Below are 15183 nucleotides of genomic sequence, written 5' to 3'. Positions count from 1 at the left end.
AATCCATGTTACCTAACCATAATTTCCATTTCAGTGTATTTTTTAGCATGAATTACTTGACACGCAATTTACGTTTGGCCTAAGTGCAGTAGCCACGTTAGTGATAGCATCAAACTTAGTTAGGTAACAGTACCGTTGTCCAATCAAATATTATCATTCAATGATACATCTAAATCAATTTGTATAAAGGTATTGGTACTCAAATTTATCATGAGTATCTAAAAATTTACCTAAATTTAAACCAATTTCACATAAGCATGTTAACTTCACGTTTGTGATTACAGTGTCAAGATGCCAAAGTTTTCACACAAAATGAATTCGAATTTTTCCATATAAATTAGACGACTTTTGATTTTTCCTTTCGTCTACAATTCAATTAGATTTTTTCTTGAGTTGCAACTCTCTGTAAAACTTTATATACTTTGATAATTTTTAAATTGAAAGGTTATGTACACAAACTTGATGTATCCTTTCGTATACAAACTTGATATATTTTTTAAAATTGAAAATTTTACATAAATAAAGCATGTTAAGATTTACTTTTGTGCTGTCAATTTTGTCAATTTTTTTACTTCTGTAATGAAGCTGTTAATAAACCAACATGTTAACAGGCATAAACTATACATGTAACCCAACAATCCTAAAACATTAAGTAACTGTAAGAAAATATATTTCAAGATATTATAATAAATAAATAAATAAAAACACCATATATTAATTTTAAATAATACTACCAAATGTTAAATCATGCTTAGACGAGAAACGTAAAACTTTTTCGAATCTCTATAAAGTGAATCAACTATGACATAAAATTTCACCCTTTATATAAAACAGTTATGCTATTCTTACACTGCTTTTATATACACCGCATAAGCAAAATCCTTTTCCAGCTTTGCACAAAAAACAAAGTTGAATAAATTATTTTAAAAAAATTAAACTAGTAGATTGTATGCATACACATACAGTGTAAGTGTAAAAAACAATGTACAAATATCTTTTCCCTATATAAAAATAAGTATTGAAATCTGAGTCAGTAAACAAAAGTAGCTAGTCCAAACAATAATTTTAGGTGAGATTGAAAAGGTAATTTAAAATACTAGAAAAATGTACAAGGGATCTTTATTATCAAAATATATTGGTGGATATGCATAGGCTTCTTCAAACGAAGATGCACATCTTCCATTTTTCAGACTAACTTATATAAACTATAGAGGTGCACAGACTCCACAAAATATTCATATATTACCAGTTTTTCACAACATTAACTACGGACATACAAACCACAATACAATATGACTTCACAACAGACATTTACTTAGATGCTAATGCCTAAATAGTTGCTATTCGAAAATGATGACTAATGCCATTAGTAGGGGTGATCAAAGATGATATGATGGTTACATACGAGATATCTGAAGTGGGATAGTTAAGGAAGCCATTTCTCCCATTACTGGTTGAAACAAGTCCAGTTCTCCATATCGCTCAAGTACACGCATCCTGCAATCTTCAGCTGCCATCATTCCAGTGGAATATGCACCATGGACAGACCCAGGATAGCTCATACTTGTTGCTTCCCCTGCAAAGAAAAGGTTATCTACTGGAACCCGTAGCCTCTCGTACAGTTCGTGTGGTTTCCCTACTTGATCATAGCTATATGAACCTAGTGAGTTTATATCCGAGCCCCACCGTGACACAAGATACTGAATCTGCAGGGTAGAAACAAATTACCAATCAAATCTTATGTATGACTAATGAATGAATAAAGTATTGAAGCGTTAATTTTTCTAGGGTTTCAAAAGTGAAATAGCGTGGTTACCGGTGAAGAAGCCTCGGGAAGGATCTTCTTGAGTTGCATGAAAGCAAAGTTGGCAGCTGCTTCATCAGACATTTTTTCAATGTCTTTGGCGAGCCGCCCTGAAGGCATGTAAACAAGGACAGGATGACTTGCAGCCTTGTGGAGATTGAGGAAATAGCTACATCCATAAGATGTATCTGCAACTACTCCCAAGAACTCTACATTAGGCCAAAATACATTCTCAAAATGTAGAATAATTTTGTTCTCTAGTCCAACTCCAAGTTCAGCAATGGCAGCTTCTTTCCAGTCTGGGAGCTTTGGCTCAAATGATATCCTATTTGATTTAAGGACACCAAGAGGGACAGCAATTATAGCAGCATCAGCAATAAATGTTTTCCCATTTTCCACTGTCACTTTTACGCCGTTGTATCTCCGAACAACTTTTGTGACCCTGAAAAGGGGGAATTTTTAATGCCAGTAAATTAAATTGAGCAACATAACATGACATAAAGTTTCAAATCAAATATTCTAACGGATATACCTGTGCCCTAGGCGAATATCAAGACCCTTGGCTAGGGTATTTATAACAGGCAAGTAGCCCCTGACCATAAGACCATGACCACCGGGGAGAAGTACTTCCTGTCAGAACATATTCAAAGAGGTATAAGATATGAAAGCAAGATACATTCAAAAGAAAAATGCTTGTGTTGGTTAAGAATTTTCTTGCAATATGCTGTAACTAGGGTCAATCTAGGTCAATTTAGTTTAATAAGCAGTCTTTTCTAATGTTCTTTAGGAAAGGCCTATGCAAAAGGAAGAATCATTTTCATTAAAAAGAAAACCCTACAACCATAATACCGAGTTCAGCATTTCCCTGTCATACAACCACATGGCAAGGGGCGTGGTTGCATGACAGGTCATAATACACGCCCCCTGTGTCACTTTTTTATTATTTTGAAACAGCAGATGTTAGTATCATTAAGATTATGCTTGGGGTAGAGATTGAACCCTCAACATTCTTATAACTCCACTCCTTGAGTCCCTCGCCCCAATCCCATCCGTATATCCCCTCCCTTCCGGTGTGATTATTGTTTGTCTAAACATAAATGAAATTTACCCATGTTTGACTTATTCATTTCTTGCATAACAACAAAATGGTCATTTTTATCTCCAGAAGTGGTCTCTCTATATTTCAATAAGATGCATACTCCTACATGAGTAGATCAAGCAACACATTTACATGATTATCGGTCATAGAAAGGCTGCATGTTGAAGACTCATGCACCTGGCTATGAGACGACTTTACAAATTATTTCTTTCACTACAGGAGCTACCTGTATGTAACACCAAAGAGAGTAGATCATTTAGTGCATAAGTTAAGGTGGGGCAGGGGGAACTTAATAGGTAACACAAGATTAATATCTTCAAGTTGATTTCTTCAAATTACCTGGTCCCAGCCATTCAGTGAAATTGTATCAGAATCAGCAGCAAACCAGCCCTCCATTCTGCATAAATACCACTGAAGTACCTTATGGGCAAGCCCCTCCAACCTGCACTTGAGAGTGGAAATCATATCATTTTACTACAGCTTAAAACCAAAGCAGTCATAGTGTCAAGGAAATTTAAGTTTACGCATTGATAACCTTAATTCTGGCTTCCGTTCAAACACAATTGAAAGACCACGCTGTATGGACATGTCTTTACTGAATTCATTTCTTACTTTATTTGTCTGCATTTAACAAAGGATAATATTTCAGAGGTTTCTCACTATGAGAACAAGTAGAATCAAACATTAAAAGTGATAATCTGGAAAATTTGATTTATATTGTAGTAATGCATTTCAGTAGTTAAACCAAATAACTGATTTTATCAAAACAGAAATGAAGTGCAAAGGCACCACTATATGGTACAGAAATCCCAACTATGTTAACACCCTAAAATCTAACAATTATTTGTGGTAAACCAAATAACTAAAAGAACATTTGAGATAATTACTTACCTCGAGTAAAATTGTCTCAAATACTTCACCAACTTTTGTTACCAATTCTTGGGGAACTTGAGTCCCGTCCTTATCAAAAAGTGCATAACTGAAAGAAGGTAACGATTTTTAATAAAAAAGAACTAACTTATAATAACTTCTCCCTTGCATAACAACTAGAAAACTAATATCTTTATGCAAGTGTAGCAGAACTTGCAAACTAATATAACACCAAAACCAATGTACCTACCTTTCCAGATCATGATCATAGAGCACAGAGTTATCCCCACTAGTACGGTAAAGGGGTAGACCCAGCCTCCCAATCACTGAAGCGAGTGGATTCTCTTTGGAAACTCCATGCAACCTGAAACAGAAAGAGTGTGCCATTTTTTAAGTACAAAATATATGGAAAAAATTGCATATTCTCATCAAGATTCAAATACATTAGAATACAAAGAGAATAACAAGCTTTACCATGATGCTCCCAGGTCAACAGGAAAGCCAAATGAGTAATCCGTGTGAATTCTGCCACCAAGTCTTTCCCTAGACTCTAAGAGAACAACCTGACCAAAAATTTAAAAAAATAAAGCACCATTTAGTACCCTGACTCTGAAGATGCATATTAACTGACAACAGGTTACAAAAATGCAAGTCCAAAATCAAATAAGAGACAACGCAGTGCTTTGCATAAATGGTTTTTTTAATGAATAAAAATAAATTATATTGCCAGTTCACGACTTCATTATTGAGGAAATCATGCAAACACAAATAATTACTGTCAGGTTCCTCAATAAAATAAAGAGAAAGACAATGGAGAGGATACAAACCATGTGCTACAAAAATATGTATGTCCATTTCACAATTAATTACTGTCAGGTTCCTCAAAAAAATAAATTTTCCCTATTTTTAAATAAGAAGCAACTCTGTGACACAATGCCAAGCATAAATGTTCTTTTCAAAAGTATATAGCCATTTCACTAATTACATTACTGAAGCAAACATAATGAATTATTGTCGAGGTTAGCTGAAGCAGAAAAACTAAACAAAAAATAACTCCTATTAATATTTTCATTGTAAAAGTTCAAGCTTCAAACAAGAAGCATCTCAGTATGTCTATAACACAACATTGCGCTAAATGTTTCTGTTTAGTCTAAGTCATAACATGTAACACAACATTGCGCTAACATGTGACACTATATAGTCAATTATTACATGTATTCTTGACTTCCTCTCATGGAATTGAGGAATTCTAGTCTCCATAATGTATAGTTTTACTTGACTAAAGTGAAGGGCAAAAATATAGCCCCCTCATTTCCCCAGAACCATTACGAGCTTCGATGCAGACAACCATTTAACCAAGCCTTATGGCACTATGTGAGATAGGCTACAAGTTAAAACGACAACATAATGATCTATAATATATTATCTCTCTACCCAACTCATTAATCTCTAAATCTTTGTTAATCAGTACATGCAATATAAGCCATTTCAGTTATTCATAACAGAGTATTATTCTACTTCAGCAAGGATTGTTTAAATTTTGAACTCAAAAATCTAATTATTTATCTCAAATACCTGAATAGAAGCATCTTGAAGTGCCCTTGCAGCAGCAATCCCAGCCATACCACCACCAATGACAATAACAGATGGTGACCTCTCCTGCTCACTGCTAACATTTCCATAGCAAAGAGCTACAAAAATAAAAGGAAAACAAAACAAAACAAACCATATTAGTAAATACTAAATACCCAATTAAAAATAAAATCAAATTTGCACACACTTTTTGACTAAGAGAACCTTTTCATCATCATTTCTTTGAGAGACAAGTCAATCCGTTTGATTAACTTAAATTAAAAAAGATTAAAGTTTACTAAAACTACATATATTAATTAATCTAAACGTGTACGTTTTCAAAAAAAGAAAATTGTTTCCCACCACAATTCTCTTGTGATGACACTATTTTTCAGAAAACAGTTTTATTATAATTATAATTATTATAACAATAAAAAAACAACTCATATTAGAATAAAAAAAAATAATCTATTCAAAGATCTCAAACTGGACTTAGACTAATTTGTACATTTACTTCATAATTAAAATAAATCTCTATCAATAAACAAATAAAAAACGCATGCACGTGTCACATGTTATGACTTAGACTAGACATATTTTTTCAAACAATAACTTTCAAACAAAATAAATAAAAAGCATATAATAATATAATAATAAAAACACACCACAAACTAACAAAATAATATCAGTTTTATCCTAAAATCCAATAAATAAACTGTTTACAAGTACATTTTTCATTCAATAATAGTCTGTAGTTAATTTAAACCACAAATATTACTATCACTATTATTATTATTTTTATTTATTTTGTCTAGTATATATAAATGTTAGGCACCGACAACTAAACGAAATTAAAATAGATATAAATAAAAAAATAATGCATACACAATAATAGAAATATATATATTTATATATGTTATTAATTAATTAATTAATTAATTAATAGTATGAAAAGCAAACCTCTGGTTAATTTGGGGTTACTCTTATTTCCTGACTCCATATTGAGAATAAGATTCTTGATTACTGTTACAATCTGTTAATAACCGTTTTCTGAACAAACAGAGCGATTGAGGAGAAAAATGGAGGGAAAAATCCAGCAAACAATTAACAAAGTGATTGAAATTCAAGTTCGGCGATAAATCCAGATTTCCGAACCAGTTCATACAGCTGGATTTTTCTTCCAACTACTTCAACCACTATTTCACGCAGTGGTTTATAGATTTCTGAGTCGATTCAGAGTCGAATTGAAGAAATCAACGACGGAATCGCGATTTAGCGAGATCGGGGAAGCTTTTTGTCGGTGTTTGGTGAGATGGAAAAGGCTCCGAGAAAAAATGGGTGGAAAGAAAGGAAAATTCTAGAATAAGGTGATTGCAGAGAGAGAAAAGATGAATTGTGATGTAGCGATGAAATTTGGCGTCACATTTATAGAACTGGTTTGTCACGTACCTGAATTGAACCGGCCAGTATCGTGACGCTCTTTGGAGCGCGTGATGTCACGCTGTTTACTTTTTTGATATTTTGAAACGTGGATAGTGTTGTATTATTTATTTTTCTATAAGATGGGCGTATTTGTTGTGACTCAAGATGGGTGTACTTTTTGTTGTTGCAGTTGGAAGGAAAAGTGTTTTATTTTTCCAATCAAGAACATGTGTGTTAATTTTTTATATACGCGGATTTTCGGTTGATATTTCAATTATTTAAATAAAAATAGGAGAAGATTTAGTTATAATTTTTTAGGTGTGATTTTTATTATTTTTTAATAAAAATATAATTTTCTGTTACACCTATGTAAATTTTTTCTATTTTCACTCGTTAAATAATATTTAAGTATATTTGTCGTATTTTTATTGGAAAATGATCCATACCTAAATAATTGTATCTAAATTTTTTCAATGAAAATATAAAAATTGAGTCAAAAGAAATACTATAAAGTTTAGGCTGGTTTTAGCCCAAGAAAATTAATACATGTATATCGCATTAAATTGGTTAGAAATCTATTTTGTTGAACTTGAACTTGATTTCAGATTAGATAAAACGGCAAGTTTTAGTTTTGATTAATTGTGTTATCTAACTCATACATCCCTAATCATATTATTAGGTATTCCCTCGTCATCTAAAATCAAATTTAAAACTCCACAGTTATATTTGAATTTTCAAAAGTTATTTTTATTTAACCAATATGTTAACTTTGAATTGAATTTATTGGATAAACTATTTAGTTGAGTTTGAATTTAGATTAGAAAAAACAAATAAATTATGATTTGAGATATTCTAAGACGAATTATTCAATTGTTTTTTTTTAAAAAATGAATATATTCAAGTTGTGTTATAAAAAATATTTCAACCTTCATTTTCTTTAAAAAAATATCTCAACTTTCATTTTCTTAAAAAAATTCAAAAATACAATATGATGAATAAACTCTCTCAATCTCAAACTCATAGTCAACAAAATAGTCAATTTGATATTAGAAGGTACTTTTAAAAATTAGTCAATTTCATCCTTAATTTAACATCATCAATAAAAAAAAGGCAAAATACTTTTTTTCGTCCCTTAACTTTTACTCGGGGTCCATTTGGTCCCTCAATTTTTAAAAAGTTCAAATAACTCCTTTATCTCTTAAAATGGTCTCACGTTTATCCTTCTGTTTGATTCCGTTAGTTGTCTTAAGTTTTTATTATCTACGTGGCCTGTATGAATGTTGATGTGGATAATACACTATTATATGTTTCTATTCTTCAAGTCTCATTTCCACAAAGTCTCATTTCCACAAAGTCTCATTTCCACACTTAGCATCTCCTAAATACGAAAAGGTTCAAGAAACTTTGGGAACAAGACCATTTGTAGATTGCAATCGAAAGGAAGAGCGAGGATTGACACCACTGAATCACCACAGGTTTGTCATTTATAACCCTAAATGGTTGTGATTCTTGGTAATGTTGCGCTCTTTGTTGGGTACTTTTTAGGGTTCGTTCGTATTTAGGGTCCGTTCGTAAATTAGGGATTGTTATTTTTAGGGTTTGTTCATTCTGATTTAAGCTTTTTAAAACAAGATTTTTATTTAGGGTTTGTTTTGCTTCAGGTGTAATGGACGAGTTTCTGAATTTAACCATTTACCATAGTGGTGAACTCGTTGATATTGACAATGGTCAGTATGAAGGAGGAGACATTGCAAAGTTGAGAATAGATGCAGACATGTGGGGTTATTTTGAATTTGTTGGTGTTCTTAAGGAGTTAGGTTATAGAGAGTTTGAGAGAATTTGGTACAGAGATCCTACCTTTGGCATGCTTGAATTAGTTGATGATAAAGGAGCCTTAGATATAGCTAATCTTTACAGGGTTCATTTAAGGGTTGACTTATATATTCAACACACAGTAGCTGAGCCAAAATTTTGTGATATGCCTATAGAAGCAGAAGAAGGGAATGTTGTGAGGGATGAAGACAATGTTGTGAGGGATAAGGATGATATTGCACATGAGGAAGAAGAGTTAATTAAAAAATTTAGGAGGAAGTGGTTGGTCAGTAGGAAGCTAATGTTGCGAGGGATGAAGGCAATGTTGTGAGGGATGAAGGGAATGTTATGAGGGAAGAGGGCAGTGTGGTGAGGGATGAAGGAAATTTTGTAAGGGAAGAGGGCAATGTTGTGGAGGATGAAGGGAATGTTGTGAGGGAAGAGGTCAATATTGTGAGGGATGAGGACAATGTGGGTGAGGTGAATGATGGGTCTACTACTGATAGTGGAGATGATAGTGCTAATGAAAATTATGAGAGTGCTATAGAAGTGGGATTTGATGATTCATCTGATGGTTTTGATGATTTAGAGTAAGAAGATTTGGATGATCTTCTTGAAGATTTAGAGGGGGAACAAAGCAAACAAAAATTGGATAATGATGGTTTGGAAATGGAAATAGAAAATGATAGTGAGGAACTTGAAAGTGGATGTGATAATGAAGAAGGTGATGTTAGAAAGAAGAGTTACCCAATGTTCAATGTGAAGAAGGACATGGCATATTACAAATGGGAAGTTGGAGTGTACTTTAGGTCAAAGGATGACTTCAAGGAAGCTATAACGTCATATGCTGTTTAAAGTGGGAGAAATATGAGGTTCACAAAGAATGACAAAGTGAGGGTGAGAGTTATACACAACAAACTGATTTCAATTTGTTCATAAAACTGATATAGAACAAGTACAGATAACTAGACAAACTGATAGTCCTTCACTAACACATTACCTAAACCTTAAAAAAACAGGTAACAAACAAAATTATGACAATCATCAAGCTACAACATTTTCCAAAATTCATCATCTTGTTCAATTGCCTTTGTATCTGATCAGTCTCTTTCCTTATTTCTTCAGTTGACAATCTCATTTTGACAACCTCCCCTTGTATGTGTTCAATATTCTTTCCAAGCTTTACCAACCTAACCATCATAATTTGCCCATTATTATCTTCAAATTCTTCGAAGAACCACTCGAAAAACCCACACCCAGGATGCACAGGTCCCTACATGTCACAGACATTCATGTTCCATTTCATAAATCTAAAAAACCAACACTCTTTGAACAAATAACGTACCTTAAAATGAGGACACCCCCAAAATTGTCTTCCAAAACTCTTAGCCGTCTTTGCCCTTCGTAGAATGGCCTTATCTCCACAATAGCAAACTGGTTTCCATGGCAGATTTAACATCGTACAAAGCTGGGAGTTCAAACTTTCATGGCTTCCTTGTAACATAGATGAAGAAGAAGTGGATGATTTCATTGCTCTGGATTTTTCGAAAACCCTTGCAGCCCCTAATTTCTTCTCACGATGGTTGTTACTCTAGAAACCCTAGCCCCCAATTTGTTCAAATTTGGTTTACGTCACATTCTGTAAAATACCTTTTAATGAAGGAGAAGAAGCTCCACGTCATATGCCACGCTAGCAACTACAAACGGCTGTTTCCGTGAAATAGACGGAAAGGACTTATGTGAGACCATTTTAAAAGATAAAGGAATTATTTAAACATTTTAAAAATTGAGGGACCAAAATGGACCCCGAGTGATAGTTAAGGGACGAAAAAGGGTATTTTTCCAAAAAATAATAATGCCACCGTCAACACTCAATATTATGTACATAGCCCATCAACCACGAGTCGTGGAGGGGCAAAGTGCTTAAGTAAAGGTGTTTGTAATACGCTGGGAGAACTGACTTTTAAAATGTTGCGGATAGCAAGAGTCGCCACCAGCTTTTATTTTATCCAATTTTAGGAAAGGTTTAAAAGAACAGAAAAGACCTTTAAAAGATTTTGAGTTCAGGGGGTAGGTTATACAAAGGAAAGGTATTAGCACCCTTTGTATCCATGGTTATCCATGGGCTCTTAATTGCTTAGCTCACTTGTTTTTGTTTGAATTGTTTGAAGAGTATCGTGTGTGTTTAGAAAAACATTTTTGAAAAGAGCTTTAACTTTGTAATGATCTTTGTACAGATGTATACAAAGTGTAGTCTTTGAAAAAAGTTTGGAAAAGAAGGTGTGAAAAGCATTTGAAACTTTGATTTGAATTGAGCAAGCAATTAAGAACTACCCACCCTAAGTTTAATGTCTTTCTTGTTCTTTAAATCTTTCGTTTAAGGGAAAGAGACTATCCGCACCATTAGTTAGTGGGAAGTTTTTTAGTTGGATGTATTCTGGATATCGAGGGTCATCGTATAGTCATAGGGTTATCCATATCATAAAGAGGGTAGGAAGTCTATGAATTGGATGCGAATAGTCATAAAGGCAACAAGTAAGGATACCTTAGTAATTGAAGGGACTATCATCATTTATCGAAGGCAACTCGAGGGACGAGATCATTTATGTTGTAGGCAACATTGAAGGGACTATGATCTTTATGATGATTTTTGAATCGAAGGCAACAAGCTAAGGTATCCCTACATTCGAGGGACTTGACTATTTAATCGAAAGGCAGCATAAGAGAGATTACCTTAAAGGTGAGTGTGTGAACAAAAAGTGATTGATTAATTTAATCATGAAAATTAGGGTTATTCTAGGTTGATTTTAGTCTTGCCATATGTAACACCCTTCTAAACCCCGCGGCAATTTTTAAACAATTATATCAGAGTAAAACATAAACACAAGGGTGCCACAATTATATAAAATAAATAAACCAATCATGGTCAAGTCATGTTTCATCAGGAAACGGTTCACCAAATCGTAATTATGTTTATCACAGCGGAATAAGAAACATTATCAAATACATCCAATGGAATCATAATTCAACACCAATAAAGTAGATTAATTTCAGAAAAACTCTATAACTATCGTTCCCCAGTGTTACAGATCAGAGCATGACCGACACGACCCAACATAAACGGATAAACTCTATGAGTCATCCTCACCAAGCACTAATGCCGCTACTCCTCAATCTGAAAATGACAACATGTAAGGGTGAGTCTCATTCTCAATTAGTAAATATTATGCAATTCATAAGCAACAAGCATCATAATATACCGTTCACCCAATTATACATATTCAGATTCACATCCATTATTAATTCACACAATAATAGATTACAACACATACTACAGAAATCCATACAATCATATTATGACAGAATGCATATGACACAACTGACACTATGCATGTGGTACCAATAAACCGTGGAATCAATCCACCTAACCGATCTACGCCTCATCGAGATACGGCCCACCGACACAATTTCCACACAATGGGAAATATGTCAACCAACGATCCAAACATCACCGGGATCCAACATCAATGCATATGAATGAATGAAACACAAATAACATACTTAAAACACACCGAATCACGATGAACAACTCATCTCAACACCACATCACCGAATAAGCATGTACATGTTTTCAACATCATTCAAATAGTCATGCATCCATCACAATCATAATAACAAATCACAACCAATTCATCATCACATCAAACACATTGTCACACCTATCTCATATACACACAATGTTCAATTCTCATCAAGTAATTAAATCTAGTTTTTAAGGAAATAAAGTCGGCTAATACCAATATTCATCATTCATCATATAAAACATTTAATTACTTGCACAACGCCCAAAACGGCACTAAGAAATGATACACAGATCAAAAGATACGTTATTTTGAAGTTTGGAAAAATTCACACACAGCAAGGTTCGCTCAGCGGAGCAAGACAGAAGCGAAATCCTTCAGACCCCCGCTCAGCGGACCTCAAGCGACGTCAAACAGGAGCGAACTACGTTGGGACCTCTGCTCAGCGGACCTGCGATTTCAGCAAACCCCAAGTCTGCGACAGACCCTGCGATTTCACTCCCTTTTCACCCAAAAACGAATCCAGACATCACATACAGGCATATAATCATCATACATTCAATTATACAACATAAAACATCATCCAAAATCATTATTAACCAATTAGTTCACACAATTATCATCAATTCAATCCAATTATAACACCCTAACCTAACAATCCCAATATCTAATTGAACCAAACCATACATCAATCTACCTATCACCTAAGATCACATAAGAGATACTAAAAGGAAGAGTCCCCCCTTACCTCGATGAATTTCTTGAATGCTCTCCTTCCGGTTTCACGTTCTTGCCTCTTTCTCTTCTCTTGCTCTTTTCACGTGTTCTTCTTTTCTCCCCAAATGGTTCCTTTTTTTTCTTATTTTATGAAAAATAACATAAAATAAAATAACCACAACTTAGTAAAAGGCCTAACTAAATAGCACCCCTCTTTTACTGTCACCACACCATAAGCCCAATAGCCTTTATTCCATCATTTTCCGATTAAAAAATACTAAATTCCAATTATTTAATTTAAATCTTAATTAAATTAATAAACTGAAATCATGGGGTGTTACACCATACAATCCTATTAATTTCTAACAGTTATATCAGCAGAAAATAAAAGTAGAAAATAAAGTCCTACGCTATTACGGGGCTTCGGGGAGGGGGAATTACAAAACCAAAACAGGGATGCATAGCCATATTTCCAAAAAAGCTGAAAGGAAGAAGTCTCCGTGGATCAAAGCATAGCTGAAGCCGTCGAAACCTTCAATTACGGTAGCCTCGTCTTCTTTGTTTTTGCGATTCTGTTTTGATGTTGTTGTTTGTATTTTTGACTCATGAATCCTGGAATGTTTACCTGCTTAATTACTAATTTGTGGATGCTTGATTGATTGGTTTCTCTTTCAATTCATGAATATTCGTTGCCATGCTTGATTTTCTATGTTTTGTTGTTTAGTCAAGTTGAATTAAGAGATAGCAGAGAGGGGAGAGGCCGTGAGGACTGATTTTGGAATTGAGAGAGGTGGATCCCATTTGTCTTTAGGGTTTATTTGGTCCTGACTTTAGTTTGGGCTTATTTACCTAAGCCCAATCGATTTTCATCCTTCACCCTAGCCTTCAATGCATTACCTCCACTAGCTTTTTATTTCTAATGTCTTATATTTTCTTTAATAATTGTTTGTTTCTTATTTCATGAAATTAAGAAAATAGATTAATTAGATTTTATAACAAAAAACTCAAAAATATTTTACGTAAATATTTCTTTTCCCTTTATATCAAAAAACTCCAAAAAAAAAACATTAGATTAATCTCTCGATCCAAAAGTCAATAAGCCTTGGTCCAACGCCAAGTGGTTACAAATAATTTTTTCTCGATCCAACGTCAAGTTTCTTCTTTTCAAAAACCTTTTCTTAACCATACCAAAAGATTGAGTGACAATTGGTGAACACCTCTTGAATACCATGATCTTTTGGATTAAAACATATTAATTAAAAAATTTCTAAAGAACTTCTCTTAATCAAGAGATTGAGTGACAAGAGGAGTACACCTCTTGAATATCTCAATCTTTCGAATCAAACATTAACTAAAAGTTTTTTTATATAAACCTTTCTTAATCAAATCGAAAGATCGAATGACAATTGGAGTACACCTCTTGAATATTTTGATCTTTTGAAATAAAATACATTAATTAAACAAGGACAACAAGTGACAATGGGACTTGCTTCCTGTTGAATACCTTGGGTAAAGACGCGCTAGGTGTACACCTATGCTCAATCCTTTACTAAAAGTCCGCAAATATCATTTTCGTTAATTTGGACAACAAGTGACAATTGGACTCGCTTCCTTTTGAATATCCTGGGTGAACAACGCACTAGGTGAACACATATGCTTAAAATGTTTACTAAACGTCCACAAATATCTTCTTTTCCCAACTTGGATAACAAGTGACAATTGGACTCGCATCCTTTTGAATATCTTGGGTGAACAACGCGCTAGGTGTACACTTATGCTCAAAATGTTCACTAAACATCCCTCTAAATAACAATCTCAAATTTCATTCAAACCTTTTTGCCTTGTGGCTTTTAATTCTAAAAATCTATTTTTATAAACGAGATACTTAGTCAAATTTCAATGCGAACATACTTCCACATGTGAAGATCGAATATCTTCCACTTGAATGCAATGATGGCCAAAATCTCGTCTTACTCTTGATTTAGTTATCCATTCTTGTAGTGATCTGTTATCCATGTGGCGCGTAGTATTGTCTCCATTTGAAAGCGATCGAGTACCTCTCACTAAAATCAACCAACAAACTTTTATGGTTCTTCATTTGAACTACGATTGCTCTGACTTTCCCATTGCACGAGGGAATACGTAGGCACAAGATACAAATGTCGTGGCGAGCACAATAAAAAAAATCATTTCTTTTTCTTCATAATAAAAAAAACCCTAAAAACCTTTTCTTTTATCTTTTCTCGATCAATAAGCAAAAGAACGCAAACATCACGCTAACACTCATTCACAAAACTAACTAAATG

At 33.8% G+C, this 15183-nt stretch overlaps 1 protein-coding gene across 1 annotated transcript; it reads right to left on the bottom strand.

Annotated features, from left to right (window-relative positions):
- Positions 1 to 1087: 1087 nt before the first annotated feature.
- Positions 1088 to 6747, bottom strand: LOC131625806 (polyamine oxidase 2-like). The gene is made up of 10 exons (XM_058896638.1): positions 6306 to 6747; positions 5349 to 5464; positions 4248 to 4336; positions 4024 to 4137; positions 3795 to 3882; positions 3439 to 3524; positions 3243 to 3345; positions 2337 to 2434; positions 1817 to 2246; positions 1088 to 1706 (listed from the first exon to the last, which is right to left on the bottom strand). The coding sequence occupies exons 1-10, from the start codon at positions 6343 to 6345 to the stop codon at positions 1398 to 1400; spliced, it is 1473 nt and encodes a 490-aa protein (XP_058752621.1). The 5' UTR covers positions 6346 to 6747; the 3' UTR covers positions 1088 to 1397.
- Positions 6748 to 15183: the final 8436 nt, after the last annotated feature.

This window comes from Vicia villosa, unplaced genomic scaffold (assembly GCF_029867415.1).
Source record: "Vicia villosa cultivar HV-30 ecotype Madison, WI unplaced genomic scaffold, Vvil1.0 ctg.000238F_1_1_3, whole genome shotgun sequence".
In the NCBI taxonomy this organism is placed as follows: Eukaryota; Viridiplantae; Streptophyta; class Magnoliopsida; order Fabales; family Fabaceae; genus Vicia; species Vicia villosa.
Note: the sequence above shows the minus strand (reverse complement) of the source record. Positions and strands in the feature narration are given on the sequence as shown.